Source organism: Pleuronectes platessa, chromosome 22 (assembly GCF_947347685.1).
Source record: "Pleuronectes platessa chromosome 22, fPlePla1.1, whole genome shotgun sequence".
Classification (NCBI taxonomy): domain Eukaryota; kingdom Metazoa; phylum Chordata; class Actinopteri; order Pleuronectiformes; family Pleuronectidae; genus Pleuronectes; species Pleuronectes platessa.
The window spans coordinates 6,629,206-6,650,392 of record NC_070647.1 but is presented as its reverse complement, the minus strand read 5'-3'; the positions used below and the strand labels follow the sequence as shown (position 1 = coordinate 6,650,392).

At 44.4% G+C, this 21,187-nt stretch overlaps 1 protein-coding gene across 2 annotated transcripts; it reads right to left on the bottom strand.

The window, feature by feature from the left end:
* Nucleotides 1–880: 880 nt before the first annotated feature.
* Nucleotides 881–21,186, bottom strand: LOC128428785 (SUN domain-containing protein 2). Of its 2 annotated transcripts, XM_053415031.1 has the most exons (15): nt 21,046–21,186; nt 15,117–15,257; nt 10,159–10,222; nt 4,054–4,162; nt 3,725–3,948; nt 3,577–3,636; nt 3,296–3,355; nt 3,078–3,178; nt 2,485–2,580; nt 2,248–2,340; nt 2,054–2,138; nt 1,746–1,861; nt 1,437–1,610; nt 1,209–1,298; nt 881–1,017 (listed from the first exon to the last, which is right to left on the bottom strand). In XM_053415031.1, exons 2-15 carry the CDS (start codon nt 15,222–15,224, stop codon nt 901–903), a joined length of 1,497 nt encoding a protein of 498 aa, XP_053271006.1. In that variant the 5' UTR covers nt 15,225–15,257; nt 21,046–21,186; the 3' UTR covers nt 881–900. The 2 variants fall into 2 exon arrangements, with proteins under 2 accessions (XP_053271006.1, XP_053271007.1); XM_053415032.1 differs by lacking the exons at nt 10,159–10,222; nt 21,046–21,186 and having other exon boundaries at nt 15,117–15,233.
* Between the last annotated feature and the right edge of the window lies 1 nt (nt 21,187).

Sequence of the window (21,187 nt, the reverse complement as noted above, 5' to 3'; positions counted from 1 at the left end):
AACTACGAAGATTGCACTGCATGTGCTTGCTAACCATCATTAATGAATCCAAATTCAAAACAAACTCCCCTAAATGTGGTGAATAACACGGTTTTAGGAAAAGTCAATGAGTGAAATACAGATGGGGATCAAACATAGTTCTAGTATTTTAAAAGCAAGGTAAAAATTACCTAAACAATTATAGTGTAAGCTGCTAGCTAGCAAGTTGCAGTTAGCTAGTTAGGAAGATTGCACTGCTTACTAACTAACGTTGATAAACCCAGGTTTACCACACAGTTAAAACACAGCTACTTACATTTTGAGGATAAACTTGCATAAGAAGTTTCACTGTAGATGTCAAGGCTCCCGTGTTGGCTGGAAATGCATGTATTCGACCCTTCTATTGAGATTGCGAGTAATGTTTCTCGGTTATTATTCCCGAAGTCCACCAATCCGAAACTATACTTTTAAAGTCCATATCACCAGGTTTCCTGCATCGAATTCCAACATCAAATATACCAGATAGGATGCCAAGAGCATGTTCTACAACATGGGATCATCCATTTCTATCTACAGTGAAAAGCTGTTCACATGTAAAGGTTTTTATGAATTCATCTTAATTCTGTGCTCAATAGTTTAATTATATTACTATTTTACACATCGATAAAATTTCCAGGACAACTGTTTCAATTTCAATGTGAGTGTTAACCTTTGCTCAGTTTCCATGACTTTTCCAAACCTGGAAAATGAAAAAATAAATTCCATGTTTTCCATTCCAAGTTCAAATTAGTGGAAGTAGAAAGTTGAACCGAATTAATGAATCAAAAGAAAAACTTGGGGAATTAAAAACATTTTGAATAGCAAAACTGATTTGAATAGAAGAAAACAAAAGATACAGAGAGAGACAGTTTATTTTCAAATTCAAGTGGAGGCGATCTTCCCATGCACACGGAAGCGGTAAAGACAAGTATATTCCGCTTGTCCCCAGTTACTGAGGACATGCATTTCCACACCACGATATATGTCGTCAGTTGGGTTCTGGTACCAGGGCACAGGAGAAAAGAAGAGAATGGAGAGAAACAAAGAAGACAGATATCAATTGGGATGAGTGAGTTGGATAGAGTGGGATAAAGAGATAGAATCAAACAGACATAAACTTTACTGCATTCTAACATTTAAGACTTAACAATGGTTTCGTTGCCTGTATAGATTTGATAATTTGCACTTACAGGCAGCTGAAATGTCTGCGTGGACTCGCCACTCTGATCGTAGGTGAACGTTCCAAGAAGACTTCTCTTCCCTGAGATGTCTCTCATTCCCTGGGAGAGAAATAATGCATTAGAGTTGCGACTATTGTATGTGACTCACTTTTTTCTCCAAGGTTTAAACACAGAGTGATAGGACGTCTGCAGTGCCTCTTATAATGGATTTCAACTAATAGTATTGAGAACACTCACATAGAGTTCAAATTCTTTGGGCGCGGACTTGATGCTGCCACTGGGTGAGATGTAGCGGGCTATGTGGTCCACTGTCACGTGTGTAATCTTAACAGGATTAGAGAGAGTGATGGCAAGAGTTCCCTGGGCACCAGGGAAAGACCAACACCTCCCTGGGAGCAGTGGTGCCATACCCTGTGGAGAGAGGAGATGCAATTAGGAAATAATATCTCCTTGTAGTAAACTAATAGTCACTGACTTGCAGTGAACAATACCCAGCCCCACAGAAGATACAAAGAATACAGGGCAGGAGTTGATCATTCATTATACCTGAATAGCGGTCCGCGGGTCCACAGTGAAACTCCAAATCTTGAAGCCAAACAGGGTCACAAACGCCATACTACCATGATAGGTCTCTGAACACCTAGAAGTGATCACCCTGGCACCTGCAAACAGAAACACAAAAATGGGTCATTTGTGTGAATGCTAAGTCATCAGTCTGCAAGAATGTTACAAGAATGGTCATACTGAGCTTATAGAAGTGATAATTATAACTGATATGTGATGCTGATGACTAAATCTGTAATGCAGAATCATTCACTTAAAACAAGTAACAGTGATATGGAGATATTCCTGACCTTGAACCTCGAGGGCAAAGTCAGCCATGTTGTCAGCTATCGAATGCCCAAATCCTTTGTCATCAGGAATGAATACGGCCTGCTCCTGATAGACATTAAAATGGTACATAATTAATTTGTATTGACATTTGTGACATCTACAGTCGATAAGTAGTCTTGGAGATGATCTAGATCTAGAGGATCTCTCCATCTACCTTGATGTGGTTACTGAGCCACTTCTCCATTGCCTGTTGGATTGCTGGGGTTAGTTGACCGTTGGTAGCTAAAGGAGCCGGTGGTTTGACCCCCTGGTAAAGCAACAAGAAAGTTACAGTCACATTTCAGTCACACCATGTCAAAGAAACACAGCAGCAAGTTTGAAGTAAACAAGAACTAAAGATTAATGGCTGTGTGTGTCTGTCACTGGCAGACGTCTCTAGAAGCACTGTTACCTCTGCATTCTTCATCTCCAGCACTTTGATCCTGTCACGAAGGCTGGATATCAGCCCGATCAAGTCCTGCATCTCTAGATTCATCAGCTTCTTGTTCTGAGGGAGAAAGATATGGTCAGAGTGAATAGATGTCTTTGCATTGGGGCTACATTTTTGCAACTTAACTAGTTTCTCAGCAAGAACTTAAATCCTGTATAATTTCTCTCTGGGTAAATCACATGGATGTAAGTAAGTTAGATAAAATACCTTTTTTTTTTAATTTTTCAAAGGAAATTGTAGTTTTAGGTTTAGAGTTGTAAAATTCGTCAGTACTGGCAGTGGTGTGTACTTGTAAAAATATACAGAAGATACAGGGATTATGTTTCACCAAGGATATAAGGCACAACCCAGAGTCAGAGTCTAAAATCTGGATTAGGGACTACTCTACTAGAGCACTACTATATTGTTCAAGAATATAGGAAAATGTAAATGAAGAAATGCATGATTTACACAAGGGTATAGTTTGAGAATCTGAATTCCTCAGAAGCTAAATAGAAATTATAAACACAAATACACAGTGAGAGACATGTAGGTGATCTACAGTTGAGTCCTACCTCCTCAGCAGCATCAAGATGGGTGCTGGGTTGATGAGGTAGAAACTTGAGCAGTTTTAAATCCTTGAAATGGGTCATCACAGGAAAGAGTAACCAAACACCTGGAGAAAACAAGGGGGCACAGTTCTTAGAGCTCCAAAGGTCTGAGAGAACAGCAAGTAGTCTCCTTGCCAGATGACCTGCAAACTTGAATCTTGTAGAATGTCAATGCCACTTACAAAGTGATATGACGAGGAGAAGTAAAAGCAGACCACATGTCTTCTTCATGCGACTGCTGACTGGATTTTTCATGTTAGGACAAGGAAAAAAAAGGAGATTTTTATGCAGTGATTGTGAAAACACAAACTTATGTCAAATGATAGTTGTTCATGTGAACATGCAGCAATGTGAACACAGCCCACACAAACCGACTTAACAGTGCCATTAAAACAAGCACAAGTATGAGCTTGAAGATCAAGGAAACAAAAGCCAAACCTAAACACATCCACCATCAACTTACCTAAATCTCCCACGTGCATCATCCTCGAATTAGCTTCGGCCCCCGTCCATGAGAGTGATGCTGCAAAAAATTGAATATATCAGATTATTATGCAATAATTTATGATATCGTGTTATATTTTACAATGACGGATAATTGTGACACTCACTCATCGAAAAGGCACTGCTAATTGCTCTCATGTATCCATGAACTGAATCCTTTTTGCTGGGACCGTTGGTAACTCTGTAGGTGTAGGTAGTCCGGGTACTGCTGGTAGTACTGGTTTTATTTTCAATGGGCAGCCTGCTGGACAGGCCCTCAGACATCAAGTACCTTGCAGGGATGGTTGGCATGAAGCTGATTGTTTCAGCAGCACTCCTCTTCTTGAAAAGCCTTTAAAAATTGACAACACACACACACGCACAATTGAAGAAATTGGCATTAGGGAATAGACAAATGTTGAATTCAAGCTTGAGACACACACATAGTGTTACGTACTTGACAGGGTTCTCGCAGTTGTATATATTTGACTGACGCAGCGCATCATATTCCTTATGTGTGTCGTAGTAGCCAGCGGACCTCAGGCGTGCACTCGTACGACGCATGACTGAAAGACAGAGGGAAACAGGATATGAATTATCACACTGTTAAACTGCACAGTACTGTATATGCTGGTCTGCTACCTAGATATGTTCCCTAAGTAAATAATTTTGCCTTTCAAATGTGTAGCATATGAATTGCTTTACTGCTCCTTACTTGCCTAAAATTTCCTTTGAATAGTACACAATGGAACTGCTTTGCTGTAAAAAAAGGTTATCAAAGGACTGTGATGTCACCAGGCCCTTGTGTGATGTCACAGAGAGAGAGAGAGAGAGAGAGAGAGAGAGAGAGAGAGAGAGAGAGATTTGATTTTTTAAGTCACTTTTATTTTCTCAGTTTAGTTCCAACAAACAAGTTACTATAACATATCAAAAAAATTGATCGAAAAGAAAAAACAATAATACAATATTCAAACCAAAAAAAAATGACCAAAAACCAGCTGCTCTTTTTTGACTTCAAAACAAAGAACTTCCACATTTAAACTCAGGGACAAAAGGTTTTCATCGGGAAGAGGATCACTGGAGTCCGGCTGAATGAGTCCATCACAGTGATCAACTGAAGGTCAGGGTGAGTCAGCTGCTGGTTCCAGCCTCTCAGCAGGAGGCTGACCACCTGACTGACCTGATCCCCCAAACATGAGGCCAGACCTGCAGCGTAGTCCAGGTGAGGGCCACACCGCTCCAGTATGGCACGGGCTACTGGTCTCCAGACCAGGTTGGATGAGAGTGTCTTTAGACCAAAAACATAAAGGGTCAAAACAGACAGAGGAAAAACAGACAGGGTTTAAACATCAAGTGGCCAATTGGGCTTGGATTTTTGCCATTATTTTTTTCAGGCGGTAAAACTCCTGTGAACCACGGGTCATCCTCATCCTTCAACACGGAGTGTCTCACTGAGTGGAGGAAAAGTTTCAAATCAGGGAAGTAGTCTTCTACTTTAACCAGTCTTGAGCCCTTAGTCTGTTGTAAAAAGGTCCGGATGCTGGTGAAGGTGTAAAAACCTTCTTCATCCACCTGCTTGTTCTCCTGTGTTTCTGTTAAACGTTCCTCTGACTGAGAGGAAGAACACGGTGGGTTTTTCTTTGAAACTTTTTTAGCTTGGTCACTATTTGTCTTGTTTTCTGGGTTTTTTCTTTTGGCTGACAGTTTTTTAAACTCTTCCTCCATCAAAAAATCCTCCTCATCAGAGAGCTCTGCCTCTGCTCCTCTAGTGTCTGTTTGAGTGTTTCTGACCTCGTTCTCCTGATGGACGTCCTCAATGTCCTCCACCCGTGAACCTGGTGTGTCGCCCCGCGGCTCCATCAGGACAGAGGCCCCAGCACCCCCCAAGGCCGGCGGGGGCCCCGATGCAGGAGCAGACGAACCACCATCCGCCAAATCAGGCGGGGGCCCCGGTGCAGGAGCAGCGGAACCATCAACGGCCAAGGCAGGAGGGGGCCCCGGCGCAGGAGCACCGGAAACACCACCAGCCAGGGCAGGCGGGGGCCCCGGTGCAGGAGCAGCGGAACCATCAACGGTCAAGGCAGGCGGTGGCCCCGGTGCAGGAGCAGCGGAACCATCGACCGCCAAGGCAGGCGGGGGCCCCGGTGCATGAGCAGCCGAGTCACCACCCGCCAAGGCAGGCGGGGGGCCCGATGCAGAGGCAGCCGACTGGCCCCCACCGGCTCTGTCAGGGCACAAGCGGATCAGGTGTCCCTCCTTCCCACAGCCAAAACATTTAATGTTCCCTGATGTTACATGCACCGTGTAATTGAAATCCTCAACTTTAAAACTAAAAACCAGGTTCAACTCTTCCTCACTTTTCTTGAGCACCATAAACACGTGTCTCCTAAAAGACACGACATGTTTGAGGTGTGGAGATCTACTGTAAATGGGGATCATTTTTATGGGGGACATTAATTGTCCATGTCTAGCCAGTTCTTTCTCTATTAGCTCATTCTTCAGGAATGGGGGGACATTAGAAATGAGGACCTTCTTGACCGGATTAGCCAGGGACAACACAGGTGTGAAGGAGCCCTGAATCACCACTCCCCTCTCCAGTAGCTGGTTAGCTTTTTCAATGCTATCCACAAACACAACCACAGCACTGTTCATACGTGAGGCCGACTTCACACTGTCATACCCCACAACCTCACCCACAGCCAGACTGACCTTCTCCACCGAGCAGTCCACAGCTGGACACAGTTTGATGCCGTGTCGGCGTGTTAACTTGTGGAGGCCGGAGCATCCACCTGCAGCAGCCATGCTGCACAAACACAAACACAACTAACAACTAAAAACTGCTGCTCATGACACTGTCACTCACACAGAAACAAAAAACACCTCTACTACAAGTGCAGAGGGAAAAAAGAGCAAAAAAACAGGTAGAAAAATCAAACAATTTGAACAAACTTTCTCCAGCTCACTCACCACACTCAGTCCCAACATGCACTCAGAGAGAGAGAGAGAGAGAGAGTAACCCTAACCCATGAGACTAATGAATTATTGTCTGACATCCAACCGGTCTATAGCTGTAGGTTGGGGACTGCTGATCTAGGTTGTCTAGTTATTAGCAACAACTCCAGTAGCATCACTTACGTGACAGAAATGTCTTATGCTTTACGCTTGTCAAGACACTTGTCTCGGTCACGTGACTTTTTCGCCAAACACAAAGCCACATGGTATTTGTCGGACCCATTTGTCAACAAACCAGGTGAATCCAGCATGTCTGTGCAAGAATAAGATCAGTTGCTGGAGATCGCAAATGACGGCGGCCTTAAAAGTATGTTCGAGAAAACAACTCTGCCGGTGTTCTGGATTAAAGTCACAGCAGAATACCCTGAGATCGCCACATCAGCACTAAAAACTCTGCTGCCATTTCCGACATCACATTCCATTATTGTTTACATCTGATTTTCTTGGTTGAATTTCATCAAATTTAAACTCCATTAATCTCCTTCTGGTGACATTTACGCACCAAGCCTGCACACACTGTACATGCCAATGTGCATAATTCGTTTTGTTCGGCTTTGGAGTCTGCAGTTATTATTTTATTATAAAGTGATGCTGTTGTTAAGAAAGCTTTATATATTTCTTACAATATTGTAACGTCCTCACTTACAGAGGACAAGGAACTTCTTCGTAGTTTAACAACTTTTATTAATCTTTTCACGGACATGTCACTTCTAGCTTCACTCCGTTCTCGTACCCTCCACAACAACCCCACTCCTGCTCATCAACACAAACAGCCAATGAGAGACTGTCTCCCCCGAAAAACCCCATTCTATTGGTCCAAGCAATCACATGTCCCACCCCTGACCCCTTCACAGACCCCAGGATATCAGAACACTCCTTGAACACAGTGTTTTACTGAACAACGTCAAAAACGCACATAAACATAAACCCAGTCCGTTACACTACCTCCCCCCATCAAAGTCCCTCGTCCCCGAGGGACTCCCAGGTGGTCAGGAGGTCTCCGTTCCCTCTGCGGCCGTGCAGCAGAGGAGGGTCCAGCCAACGTGGAATCCGGGGCATGAACCGGAACCTCCGAGCTATGTTGGGGAGAAGCTCGAACAGTGTCCCCGACGCTCTGTGTTCCAGCCTCTACTCGCAATGGAGTCGCCATGCCCCGATAGGGAGCCAGTCTGTCTATGTGGAGGGCAACTTTCCTTCCTCTCAGCGGCAGTTGGACCCTGTATACGACTTCACTCACCCTCTCCAGGACCCTGCAGGGCCCCATCCATTTACTGTCCAGCTTTGGGCATCTGCCTTTCTTCCTCTGTGGGTTGAACACCCAGACCAACTCGCCGGCTTCGAAATGTCGTCCTCTGGTGTGTACATCATAGTTCCTCTTCTGTCTTGCCCCTGCACTCTGCAGCTGTCCCCTGGCAAACTTGTGTGCGGAATCCAGCCGATCCTGTAACTTCCTGGCATATTCAGGCCCCGGAGGATCCAGCGGGGTGTCCGGAGGTCGCCCCATCATCATCTCAGCCATAGTCCGGATTTCTCTGCCTAGCATGAGTAGGGCGGGGGAGCAGGATGTGGAGTCTTTGGTAGCAGACCTGTATGCCATCAGCACGAGGGGAACATGGGTGTCCCAGTCCTTTTGGTGTTTAGCGGTCACTATGGCAAGTTGTTGCGCCAGTGTGCGGTTGAACCGTTCGACCAGGCCGTCGCTCTGTGGGTGGAGGGGTGTGGTGCGTGTCTTATGGGAACCCAGCTTTTCACACATGGTTGCAAACACACGGGACTCAAAGTTCCTGCCCTGGTCGGTGTGGATGACCTCAGGTGCCCCGAACCGGCTTTACCATCTCTGGTTTCACCAGCGTCGCTGAAGAGCCTGTGTCCACCAGCGTAAAACACTCTGAACCCTCGATAGTCAGTGGTGCATACCAGCAGTTTCCAATCCACGTTTGGCCCAGCATGATGAGGCTTTCCAGCTGGCTGTCAACCTCACCTGCTGATGGTGGCACTCCCATCCGATTAGTGCAGCTTAATGTCTCTTTATTTGAAGGGGTGCGGGAAACAGAAGCAGGGGTCCGCATCATCCCGATGATGCGGTCCCTTGCTCGTTTCCCTGGTTAGCTGGGTTTCGGGGGCATTGTCGAACCAGGTGGCCAGGCTGTCCACATGCCCAGCAGACCCTTGAACGAGCAGTGTAGTGGCATGCACGAGCTGTGTTAGCTTTTCCACCCATGCAGGTTTTGTCGTACTCAACTCAGCTCCACGCGCAGCTCTCACTTGTGCAGTAATATCCACTGCCGTTTCCCTTGTCCCACCACACAGCATCTCTCTCTCTGTGGCTAATTCCAGAGCCGCCTGGAGGGACCTGGGATGGGCTAGCAATGTCTGGATACGCAGGTCAGTTGGTAATAAGGCCTGCAGGAAATGGTCGCGGGCTAGCTCACTCTGGATGGTTGGGTGCATGTGTGTATAGGTGCGGTGGACATGCCCCTCAATGTCGTTGGCGAGATCCCTCAGCAGCTCCCCAGGTCGACGCTGTCTACTGCACAGTTCAGAGCGAAGCAGGCTGGCTGTTGAGCACAATCCGAATCGTCTCTTTAGGGCCCCCACCAATGCATCGTAGTCGCTCCTATCAGCGGGGCTTAGCAGCAACAGGCTAGTCAGTGCATCCCCCGTAAGGCACCCAGCGAACTGGAGGGCTTTTTCCTCCACAGACCATTTTCCAGCCTGGGCTAACAGTTCAAATTGAGCATGAAATGCTTCCCAGTTAGCTTTCCCGTCGTATCTGGGGGTTTTCACCGACGGTGGGATGGCGTCCCTGTGTGGCTCCGCCCGCGAGCTGCGGCCCGTTATCCTCTTCCTCTTTTTGCCCTGTAAACAAACACAAACATTTCAGAATCTCCATCTGACAGCAGCTGCAGTGACCTTGTTGCATAATCTGGCTGTAAAATGTATGAGTTGTCTGTGGGCATAGTGTACAGTACTCACATAATTATCACCCGCTGACCACTCAGGGAAGAGATGAAGGTGGAGCTGCCTCTCCCTCTCAGATTCTTGTTGGATAGCGACTTTCATTGTGGACATAGGACAACTCGCATGCCTACAAGCACGCATGCAGGAAGGCGTTCGGTGGCTTCTAAACATACGGCATGTTCTCGGGGTCCAGCTGTCAGTTAATCTTTCCCTTTTTATGGGAAAACAGGAAAAAAGAGGCAGAGATAAATTTCTGCGTTTGAAACTGTCATCAAGGACACAAACAATAAAGTCGACAAGGATCTTGGAACACAAATAAGAAATAAATATATGAAATATAAGGTGAGTGTGATTAGATTTTGACACAGATGATGAACCAGTCAGGTGGACTTTCTCTGGAGGGGGGCGGATCACTAGAGGATCATTAGGAACAACAGGAGCTGTATAGGCCGGATAAAGGAAAATCCCCTGTCCATTCCTACATAGACACAATCAGGGAGACACATAGCTGAGTGAACATATGGGTTGGAAGATACACACAGAGGCTCCCAGTTATGTGTTTGTTTGTATTTCTGTGTGTGATACTTACACAAATCCAAAAGGAACCAGGTTGTTCCCCAGGTCCTGAGACTCACAACTGGGACGTTGTTGAACTAGAGACATGAACAGACACAAAGTGTCAGTTACTGCCTGAAAGAGCTGCAGTGGAGTAAAAACACAGCCTGTCCACTTCATATCAAACTTACATTTTGCAGTCACGCAGCCTGTATTACTTAGCTTGTTTGATGTTAACACCTCCCTGCCACTAGGTTCCAGTAATGCACCATAGGCTGGATGCCAATAGCCATTAAATAATAATAAGAAGCCTCCAGCCCACATGAATCTCCGTGAAGTGCTGCCGCTCAGGTGTATTGGTGGTGGCATGCCCGCGTGCTAAAATAACGAAGACACGGGCATTTAAGCCCTCACAGCTAGAAGACTATGGCTTCACAATTCTGAATATGAGTGTGGCTGGTGGGATTAATAACAAATTTATTATTGCAATCATAATGAGATAAACATGTTTTTTTTAAGAGTTGCTCTATATATAGCCAATATGGATGGAATAAAATGACATGTCTGTAGGAAATATTAATGTGGTTCAATAATAAACTTAATATAACATTTTTTTGATATGGCACACTAATTAACAAGAACATTTTACATCAACACTTATTGTCAAAAAGGTTGCCGACCCTTGAATGTATACTAGTGTTGTGCATATGTTGTTCAAATAACATTGATCGGATACATTTTATAAAAAATAAATAAAAAGCTCTAGTTTGAGTTTCCCCTTTCTTATTTTATTCCTAATTTATAACTACATTACACATGTTAACAATCTCAACAAATATCAACAACTAATTAGTGTCTGTTGCATCTGCATCCTAACCAACCAAATCAGAACGTTCCTGCACATTTCAAATATCATCATGCCCTTAAACTAATGGCCCAAGTCATTTATTCAGGTTTTTCAGAAAACACAAATTAATTAACAAAATATTGAATATATGATATTTATTAATGAATTCACTCAAAAAGGTTATGAGAATAGATGACTATTGAGATACTTAATATATAACAATGTCTGTCAATTATGTAACATAAGAGGAATAAATGACCTTCAACTTTCTCTTCTTGATTGACAGAGCACAGTCGGATCTCAAGCTTTGTTGCCTGGTCTGATGCTTATGAAGTGAGATACATTCATTTTCAAGGAACTCATCATGCTTGAGCACCTTTGCATAGTAAGGTGGTGGGCTGATTCTTGCAGTCTGGAGAATGATGACGTAGTCTCTTGGGGTGAAGTTATCTATAACTATTTTGCGGTAAATAGTACTATGCATGCTGACACACTCCATTTGTGTGTGTCCTGCAACAAGGTATTCCTGTGTTTGACTTTGATCTTGTTGCGTTCTGGATGGTCTATGATCAAACCTTCAAAGGACTCTTCGAAGGATGGGGTATAGTCTGGATCGCTTTTGACGTCATCAGATATTTCCTCTTCATGGTGTCTGCTGTGCATCTTCAACTACATCAACAGGAGTGTTTAAGGTATTGTCTGCTCCATCTGAAACAGAGTCTTTGCCTGGTACATGCTGCTTCATCGCTTCAACGCGTGCCTCATTGTCATTTTCAGTGGATGAGGCCTGATTGGTGTCAGAATTGTCAAGTGCATCTCTTACCAAAAAGGAAAAACAATTCAACCTTTTGAGGTGTACAGTCAAAAATGTTGGATCACCCTAAGGGTGCACAAGCTGTTGTAAAGAGGATCCTTTGTAATATCTTAGTTAAAAACATACCGCGCTTTGATGCATGAACTGTTTGCGGGAAGACTGATTCTCCTCTTCTTGGTGATACCGCAGCTGAAGAAGTGATGAGCTATCAGTCAAACCCCCCCAAGCCCCTTGGTGCAGCAGCTCCCCGCCTTCATCAGCCATTTCTGCCAGCACCTGGACTTGATGCTGCAACAGGTCCTTCCAGGTACCTGCCTCCAACTGTCCTGCATCCAGGCCTCTGGTACAACCAGGCAGCTCATTGCAGCCAACAACAGGTAGGGTATCAACGACTACACATCAGTGGATTTGGATGATTTAGGTGACAAACTTACGATGGTGGGTTTTGTTATGAATCGATGGTGTCGGGTCATGTCTGCGTGTCGCTCCGCTCCCTTTAACACTGTGAGCGTCTCGTGTTGTACTGAGCACAACATGCTGACGAGTCATTTTTCATGATGTTTAAATGCAGCCTCAAACTCTGGAGTGAATCAAACGAACACTAAGTGACTTCATGTGCTGATCAGGTCCTGATAACTAGTGAGGAGTGTTTATTAGTTCAAGTGAGAGCAGGTCAGAGTGGAGGACACAGGAACTCAAGCACGGTACAAACCAGCTGCAGCTTCTGCTCTGATCACTGAGCAGCTGAGACCAGAGAAACAATGTGTTTTCACTGTTTCCGCTGTTCTTCTACTGCGCGTGTCGCTGTGAGCGAGTGAGTGGGGGGCGGGCCCCCTTTGCCTGTGTGCGTGTGCGCTCTCTGAGCGCACATGCACACAAACACAGTTTCTCTCGCTCCTGGCATTTCACACGATGGCCTGATACGATGATGATTTTAAAAAAATGCATGCGAACGTAAGTGGTGTACTCATGTTCATCATATATAAAAAGATTCATTCAGTTCATCGATGACGAAATATATGAACAACATATGCACAACACTGCTATACATTACACAAAGCTCTGGTTTGGTATAAAGTGGACAGGCTGTGTTTTACTCCACTGCAGCTCTTTCAGGCAGTAACTGAAACTTTGTGTCTGTTCATGTGTCTAGTTCAACAACGCCCCAGTTGTGAGTCTCCCTCAAGGCCAGGGGAACAATTTGGTTCCTTTTGGATTTGCGTAAGTATCACACACAGAAATGCAAACAACCACACAACTGTGAGACTCTGTGTGTATCTTCCAACCCTAATGTTCACTCAGCTAATGGGTCTCCCTGATTGTGTCTATGTAGGAATGGACAGGTGCTTTACCATTATCAGGCCAATACAGCTCCTGTTGTTCCTAATGATCCTCCAGTGATCCGCCCCCCTCCAGAGTAAGTCCACCTGACTGGTTCATCATCTGTGTCTGACCACAACAAAGCCAGAATCAAAATCTGAACACACTCTTCTCATATTTCATATATTTATTTCTTATTTATGTTCCAAGATCCTGGTGAACTCTATTGTTTGTGTCCTTGATCACAGTTTCACACACAGAAATTTATCTCTGCCTGTGTTTTTTTCTGTTTGTCCATAGAAAGAGAAGGGTTCAGCAACAGCCGGACCCCGAGAACGTGCCGTATGTTAAGCAGCCACCAAACGCCTTCATGATTTACCGCAAGGAACAGATGCCAAAAGTTGCGATCGAGATGGGAAAGTCCGACTGTGCCTCTGTCAACAAACTCATTGGACAGAGAGTAGGTATCTTTATTCTGAATGTTTCAGTCAGTATCATACAAACTTCACCAAAGTTTAATTAAAGATTCACAAGCGTCGTGCTGTCATCTATCGAGCAGTGTCAGACATTACTTCAAAAAAGTTTCTCTGTCACTCTTGACATTGTGACTCAATTAGTTTTGTTCTTGGGAATGATTTGTATTTACTGTCACGTGACCAGCGAACCAACCTAAATTGGAAAAGAGAATTTCCAATATTTTATGTCACAAATACACTGTGGGAGGTTTCAATGCAGGACCTGCACCAGTTAATGTGGATCTGTGTGTATTTATGCTTGTGTGTGTTGTCCTGTGTCCACAGTGGAATTCGATGTCCGACGACGAGCAGAAAGAATATTTCACAGAAGCTAAAAGGCTGCGTCAGCTCCACAAGGATCTCTTCCCTGAGTGGAAGGCGTCTGATAATTATGTAAGTACTGTACACTATGCTCACAGACATCAAGGTCACTGCAGCTGCTGTCAGAGAGTCTGACATGTTTGTGTTTGTTTACAGGGAAAAAAGAGGAAGAGGATAAGGAGGAGGGGTCTGCCTGAGACTGGAGAAACTGACACTTGAACTCTCCAAAATCATCTCAAGACCTTCAGCTGTGATGGCTCTTCACCTTCAGTCCACCTACACATTTTTTTTAATTTTTTTTATAAAATTACTAATTACTAAATTACCAGGCCCATGTCTATAGTTCTTCATCATGTACACAGTATCAAACTCAACTTGTAGAGACCTCACACATGTGAGATTTCTCATGTACTGTCGGTTCTGCTGGAGACTTATATCATTTTCTTTTCTTGGAACAGGTCAAGTGAAAATGGTAACAGGAAGAACTACAGATACACTCAGTTGATAGAGCACATTCCTCCACCAAGCCCAAACAGTTCCATTACATTAAAATAGGCCTTATAACCAAAGCCAAATTATGTTCCTCAGGTGCACAGTGGAGGTAGTTACAGGTTTCTATTTCTATTTGTTAACATACAGTGGCTGGAAATGAGTAATGTAAAGTGGAATGAAATGTTAATAAGTTGTAAGGTTATTAAGCTTAAAGATACTCTCATATGCACCAATATGAACATACACTATTTTTTTCAAATACTTATTGATCCCATGCCCAGCAATAAACAAGTTCTACCACCTCCATGTTTGATTAACACCCCCTAGCGATGCCTACCTTACCTAACCCACTCAGCCTCCTCTACAATTTTCTTGTTACTTTTTTTAATGATTGTTCTTTTCATGTTGTACACTTTCCTTGTAGATCATTTGTGAATTTGTGCAGTCATTTCTCGGGACAGGAGTTTTGAAAACACTTGTGCTTTGGTCCTAGATCTCCATATTGGAGCACAGAAAAAAAACTGACAGCAGAGGAAACAAACTTGGCAGTCGGGTCAATAGGTAAATAGTGTGTGACAAAAATAGTGAATTATGAAGCTGTGTCTTTGAAGCAGCAAGAGAGACACACTCAAGTCTCACACACACACACACACACACACATGCACACGGTGACAAACACTTACTTTGCTAAGAACAGGGCTTGCACCTAACCCCATCAGAGTGCTTGTGTTTTTAATTCCCTTCAGTCTGCACAGGCACACAAACTGAGATGGATTTGTGCTGGGCACCATGGCAACCAGTGGGGTTATTCTCCATCACTGTGGCTGTGGAAAAGAAGAAAAAGAAAGGGAGAGAGAGAGAGAGTTGATCAACAGCAGACATTTACACACACACACACACACGCACAAATGTATTGTCATTCTACGGTTGTTGAAATTGCGTTCATGCAGCTCACTGACAAAGGGGTGTGAATAGAGGCTTCCATGGAAGGAATAAATATACAATATGTTTTTCTTTGATGAAACAAACAAACACACATTTTAACTTGTATACATAAGTTAACGATACTGCTACACTTCACTGGGGTTCCTGGATAGAGAAAAATGGTTAATTATGATTATATGTGATGTACATGTGTGACATTATCTATTTGGCTGCACTTCACAGGAGTCCAGATTGTATGGAGTAGTTGGACTGGTTTATTCTGCATTAGATTGGACAAACACACAACCACAGTTGTGAAGTACAGTTGTAAGCTGATCGAGTCTGTTCTCGCTGAACCATATTAGTACACATACAAGTCAGGTAAACTCCATTGAGCCGTTAAGCAGATAGCTAAAACACTGCTCGTTAACACGAATTCTTAACAAAGCAATACAAATACGAATTCCACAAGCATTTCGCTTGATAGACAAGTCAAGCGGTAAATTTGACACATCATACGAAACATAGCTTACAGTAATGACTTAGTTTATGTCCGAGCGAACAGAGGGGCAACATACCCACAGCAAATCAGTTCATTTCTGGATATTACAAAGTTCACTAAAATCACTTTGCTCAATAAGTTCAGAGTGAGACTGATATGCCTGCGTTCAGGACCTCTCTGACTACCTACATACTGAATATCAAAAAAATTTACTGTATAGATTAAGAGATTTAAAATAACTTAAAACAAAATAATATTTTGTTTGATAGATACTGCTATACTTTACTACAGTAAAAGTACGGTGGCTGCTGTATGTACCTGTGTTTTCCCAAACCACATCCCCTATTTGCAATGCGTTGAGCTCTCTAGGCCACCGTATAAAAAAGTGGACTATTTTAGACACAAGACATATCCCTACTGTTACAACCCGGCTCGACGGAAGTAACATAAAGTAGACAAACAAGGATTAAATATAAGAAAACTGGGTTTATTGTTATGAATGGTAACCAGACTGGTGAATGGGAGCCATGCAGCCAGCCCTGCCTAGCGAGCCCCATGAGTGAAGCCTCCCAGGCTTTTAAGGCAGCAGCAGGTGCCAGGTAACGAGGAGAAGGAGGGGCTGAAGGAGGAGCTCCAGGAGCACTGCAAAACAAGGAGCAGATCTGCACATAACACCCCCCCCTCTTAAAACGGTTGCTCTAGGCAACCGCCAAGTTACACACAACAAATTTACACCAAAATAAATTGAAATGTTGCATCACATATGCTTCTGACACTTATGACCTTGAAAGGGCATCTGCGAGCACATTGTCCCTTCCACGGATGTGCTTTATTTCCAGGTTAAAGCCCTGCAGAAACAGACTCCATCGCATCAGCCGGTGGTTGGAGTTCCTCATTCTGCCGATGAACACAAGTGGGTTATGGTCGGTGTAGACCACCAGGACCTGACTGGAAGAGACATACACATCGAAGTGGTCCAGAGCAGAGATAAAAGCCAAGGCCTCTTTCTCAATGGTAGAATAATGCATCTGATGAATGTCAAGCTTCTTTGAAAAATAACAAACAGGATGCTCAACCCCTGACGAGTCGTCTTGAAGTAGGGCAGCACCAACCCTTGTCACCAGGAGAGAACGCTCGATGCTTTGCCCTTTGGTCATATCACCCCTTCATCCGTCCTTGGGCTTCCCCCAAGTTTTGCCTCGCCAGCTCACATGCCTTGTTCAGCTTTGACCGAAAATTACAAACAAAGTCTAGCAAATTTGTGGCGGGGGACTGGTTTGCCAACCATCTCTCTTTCAAAAGTTTCAAAGGGCCCCTCACAGTATGACCGAACACCAGTTCAGCTGGACTAAAGTCAAGGGACTCTTGAGTGACCTCTCTAGCTGCAAAGAGGAGCAAAGGGGTTCCCTCATCCCAATCTCTCTCAAACTCCTTACAGTAGGCTCGTAACATGGACATTAGGGTCTGATGAAACCGCTCAAGGGCCCCTTGAGACTCTGGATGGTAAGCAGATGAAGTCTGGTGCTCAATAGACAACTGCTGGAGAACCTGAGAGAACACACGGGACATAAAATTCGAACCCTGGTCGGTCTGGATAACTCTTGGCAGGCCAAACACTGTAAAGAACTTAATAAGGGCCTTGGAAATGGCTGAAGCAGTGATTCTACGTAGAGGAATAGCTTCAGGAAATCGGGTAGCTGTACACATGATTGTCAATAAGTACTGGTTACCTGATTTGGTACGAGGAAGGGGACCAACACAATCAATCAAGATACGCTCAAAAGGCTATCCTATGGCAGGGATAGGATGTAAAGGAGCTGGGGGAATCTTCTGGTTGGGCTTACCAATAGTTTGGCACACATGACATGTTCTACAATGCTCAGCAACATCAGATTTCACACCAGGCCAAAAGAAATGTCTCAGCACTCTGTCTAAAGTTTTCTTAATCCCCATATGACCAGCAAGACAATGATCATGAGCCAACTGCAAGACATCCTGACGATAGACACTTGGCACTACCACTTGAAACACACTACTCCAATCATCATGACAGGACAGTTTTGGAGAAGTCCACTTTCTCATTAACACACCATTGTTTACAAAATAGCAACAAGACACAGCTGTCATCTCATCATCAGGAACAACCTGGTCAAAAAGAGAAGATAAGGTTTCATCTCCCCCCTGCTCACACTTGAGCTCGTTACCAGAGGGAAACACTTTACCAAATCCCAACATGTCACCCTTCGCCAAAAATGTGTCAAACAGTGCAATATCAGAATCAGCTTCTTTGTCTTGTTTCTTCTTCTTTGACATGGCACGGGTAGTGACACAGACAGGGAATGCTTCTGGGTATTGCTTCTCAAGATCATCTGGGCATTTTGACACTACAGGAAAAGGAACAACCTCAGGAGCCGCAAGCCCCCTACCACCGGCTAGGTCATTTCCCAAGATGAAGGACACCCCTTTAATGGGAATGCTTGAACACACAGCTACAGCTACTTCCCCAGAAACAAGACCAGTTTCAAGTGTAAGGTTATGCATAGGCAGAGACAGATACCCCCCCCCCCCCCCCCAAACCCTTGGACGAGGACACTGGAACCCAACTTAGACTGGTCAGAAAACGGTAGGAGGTCCTGTAGAATCAAAGACTGAAAAGCTCCACTATCTCTCCAAATCTTAATCGGTTGCTTGGTTGAAGGATCAGTGACAAGAGACACAAAACCATCCATAAGGAAAGACGAAGAACCAGGCAGCTCACTCTTTTGAGCGGGTTGGTCGATGTTTTGGATGACAGCACTATTTTTCACAGTTTTTAGTAAGGCAACAGGCTTATAAGACTCTTGTTTCTTACTCAAGACAGGGCAATCTGCAATGAAGTGACCACTGTTCTTGCAATAAAAACAAGTCCTCTCTAATGGAGTACTCACAGTAGCCGATCTTCTAGTGAAAGCTGTAGAAACGGTCGGAGGAGGTTTTGAGCTGGTGGAGGAAGTGGTTGGAAACCGAGGTCTATTAAAACCAGTCCTTCCTTTTCGCTCACCTTGGTCGTTATCAAAGTTTACCTTGAGCGTCAATACAAACTTGTCTGCTAGAACAGCAGCCTTATCAAGAGTGGTCACTTCTTGCTGATTGAGATAAGTACACACGGCAGTAGGCAGACAATCTTTAAAGTCCTCCAGCAGAACTAATTGTCTAAGATCTTCCTTAGTTTCCGCCTTCTGTGACTTGCACCAAGAGCTAAAACTGATCTCCTTTTCTCTTGCAAACTCAACATAAGTTTGTTCATCCAGCTTACTGAGGCCTCTAAAACGCTGGCGGTACGCCTCAGGAACGAGCTCATAAGTTCTTAGAATAGCACCTTTAACTTTTTCATAGTCCTTGATATCCTCAATGTTTAAAGCAGTGTAAGCGTCTTGTGCTTTTCCCACCAGAACGCTTTGCAAAAGCGATGTCCAGGCATGTATTGGCCAGTCTGACACAGTAGCCACTCGTTCAAAATGAGCGAAGTACCTCTCAACATTTTTCTCAGCAAATGGAGGTACTAATCTGATGTTGCTCGCTACATTAAACTGAGCCGAGGCAGAACTGGATGAGCTCAAAGCAGCATGCTTAAATTCAAGCTCTTTTAGGAAACGCTCATGTTCTAGGTGCATTTGTCTTTCCCTAAGGATACGCTCTTTTCCTTTATCCTCTAGTTCTAATTCTCGAAACGCCAACTCCTTCAACCTGAACTCCAGCACAGCATCTGACATTTGAGGAAGATCAAGTTGATGCTGATATGCTGGTAAAGCAGACGGCTTTAGGACGCCTCCTTCTGCTAGGCTAGCCTTAAGTGCTTCTCTTAAATTATCTTTAAGACGTTTATCACCACTGGCAATCTTAATGTCATAATGGCTGGCAAGGCTAAGGAGCTGTTCTTTAGTGAGTGGACAAAGCAACTCCTCCGAGGATGCACTAATAAAGTCATCGATAGCCTCCATACTAGATAACTTCAGTAACCAAACATAACAAAATACACCAATCGCCGTTACCCAAGGTTTCAACTTAAACCAGTACGCCCAGTACACACCTCATCCAACACTACAGCTTATCACAAATTCTCTCTACTAAATGATTCTTGAAACCATGATCACAGAGATAGGCCTAGTAACTCCCATCTAGCTACTAAGTAGCACAAAATATTACCCATAAAAACCCATTACCAAAATGGACCCTGCTGGTAATCAAGACCAAGGCAACAACAACCTCCGGGAGAACTAGCCCACAAAGTCAAGCTAGACACCACACACACCGCACCTGACAAATCCACAAGCTATACAAAACAAAGATAGGACCCTGGACATGTTACCACAACTGTCCCCATAAAGCAGTCACTAACTCAAATAACTTTACAAATCAATCACTGCTGAGCACAGTGAGCAAGCCTCCGAGTGCAAATGATCATCTAAGCAAGCCCCCTGGTACCTGCCTAACTTCAAACTAACCCTAACTGTCTTCTGAGGCGTGCCGGGCTCGAGGCCTCTTTAAAGCAAAGCTCAGTTAACCTCAGCCATGTGACCAAGGCCCTGAAATGCTCGCCCCCACCAGAGAACAAGTCTCCACCCAGGATTACCTCGAAAAAAATAAATGAATAAATAAATATAACAAATAGTGCACCGATGGAAGGACAAATTGCTCTGCCCAGCTGGCACACTCCCTAACTAACCAGGGAGATCACTCACAACTTAAAATCATAGCACTCAGATTCAATGCTCACCATACTCACCATGACAAGAAGCTGCTCACAGCCACCCTACCAAACACCACCAAAGCATACCGGGTTACTCTGTCTAGGGGAAAAATAGAAAAAAAATAACTCATCCAGATTGATCCCGGACGAGCCCCCAATATGGTACAACCCGGCTCGACGGAAGTAACATAAAGTAGACAAACAAGGATTAAATATAAGAAAACTGGGTTTATTGTTATGAATGGTAACCAGACTGGTGAATGGGAGCCATGCAGCCAGCCCTGCCTAGCGAGCCCCATGAGTGAAGCCTCCCAGGCTTTTAAGGCAGCAGCAGGTGCCAGGTAACGAGGAGAAGGAGGGGCTGAAGGAGGAGCTCCAGGAGCACTGCAAAACAAGGAGCAGATCTGCACATAACACCTACACATAGTGAAGACGACATTTGAACATTGAGTCAAACCTTTATCACACTTCACACTGGGTTCTTCACACTGTAGCTCTGTTAAAATGGAGAGAAATATGGACGCGGTCTTGTCGTTTTTCCATCACTTCGCCAATGAACCCCCTGCGTCGTCGCCTGACGGGTTTTGTCGATTGGGTGT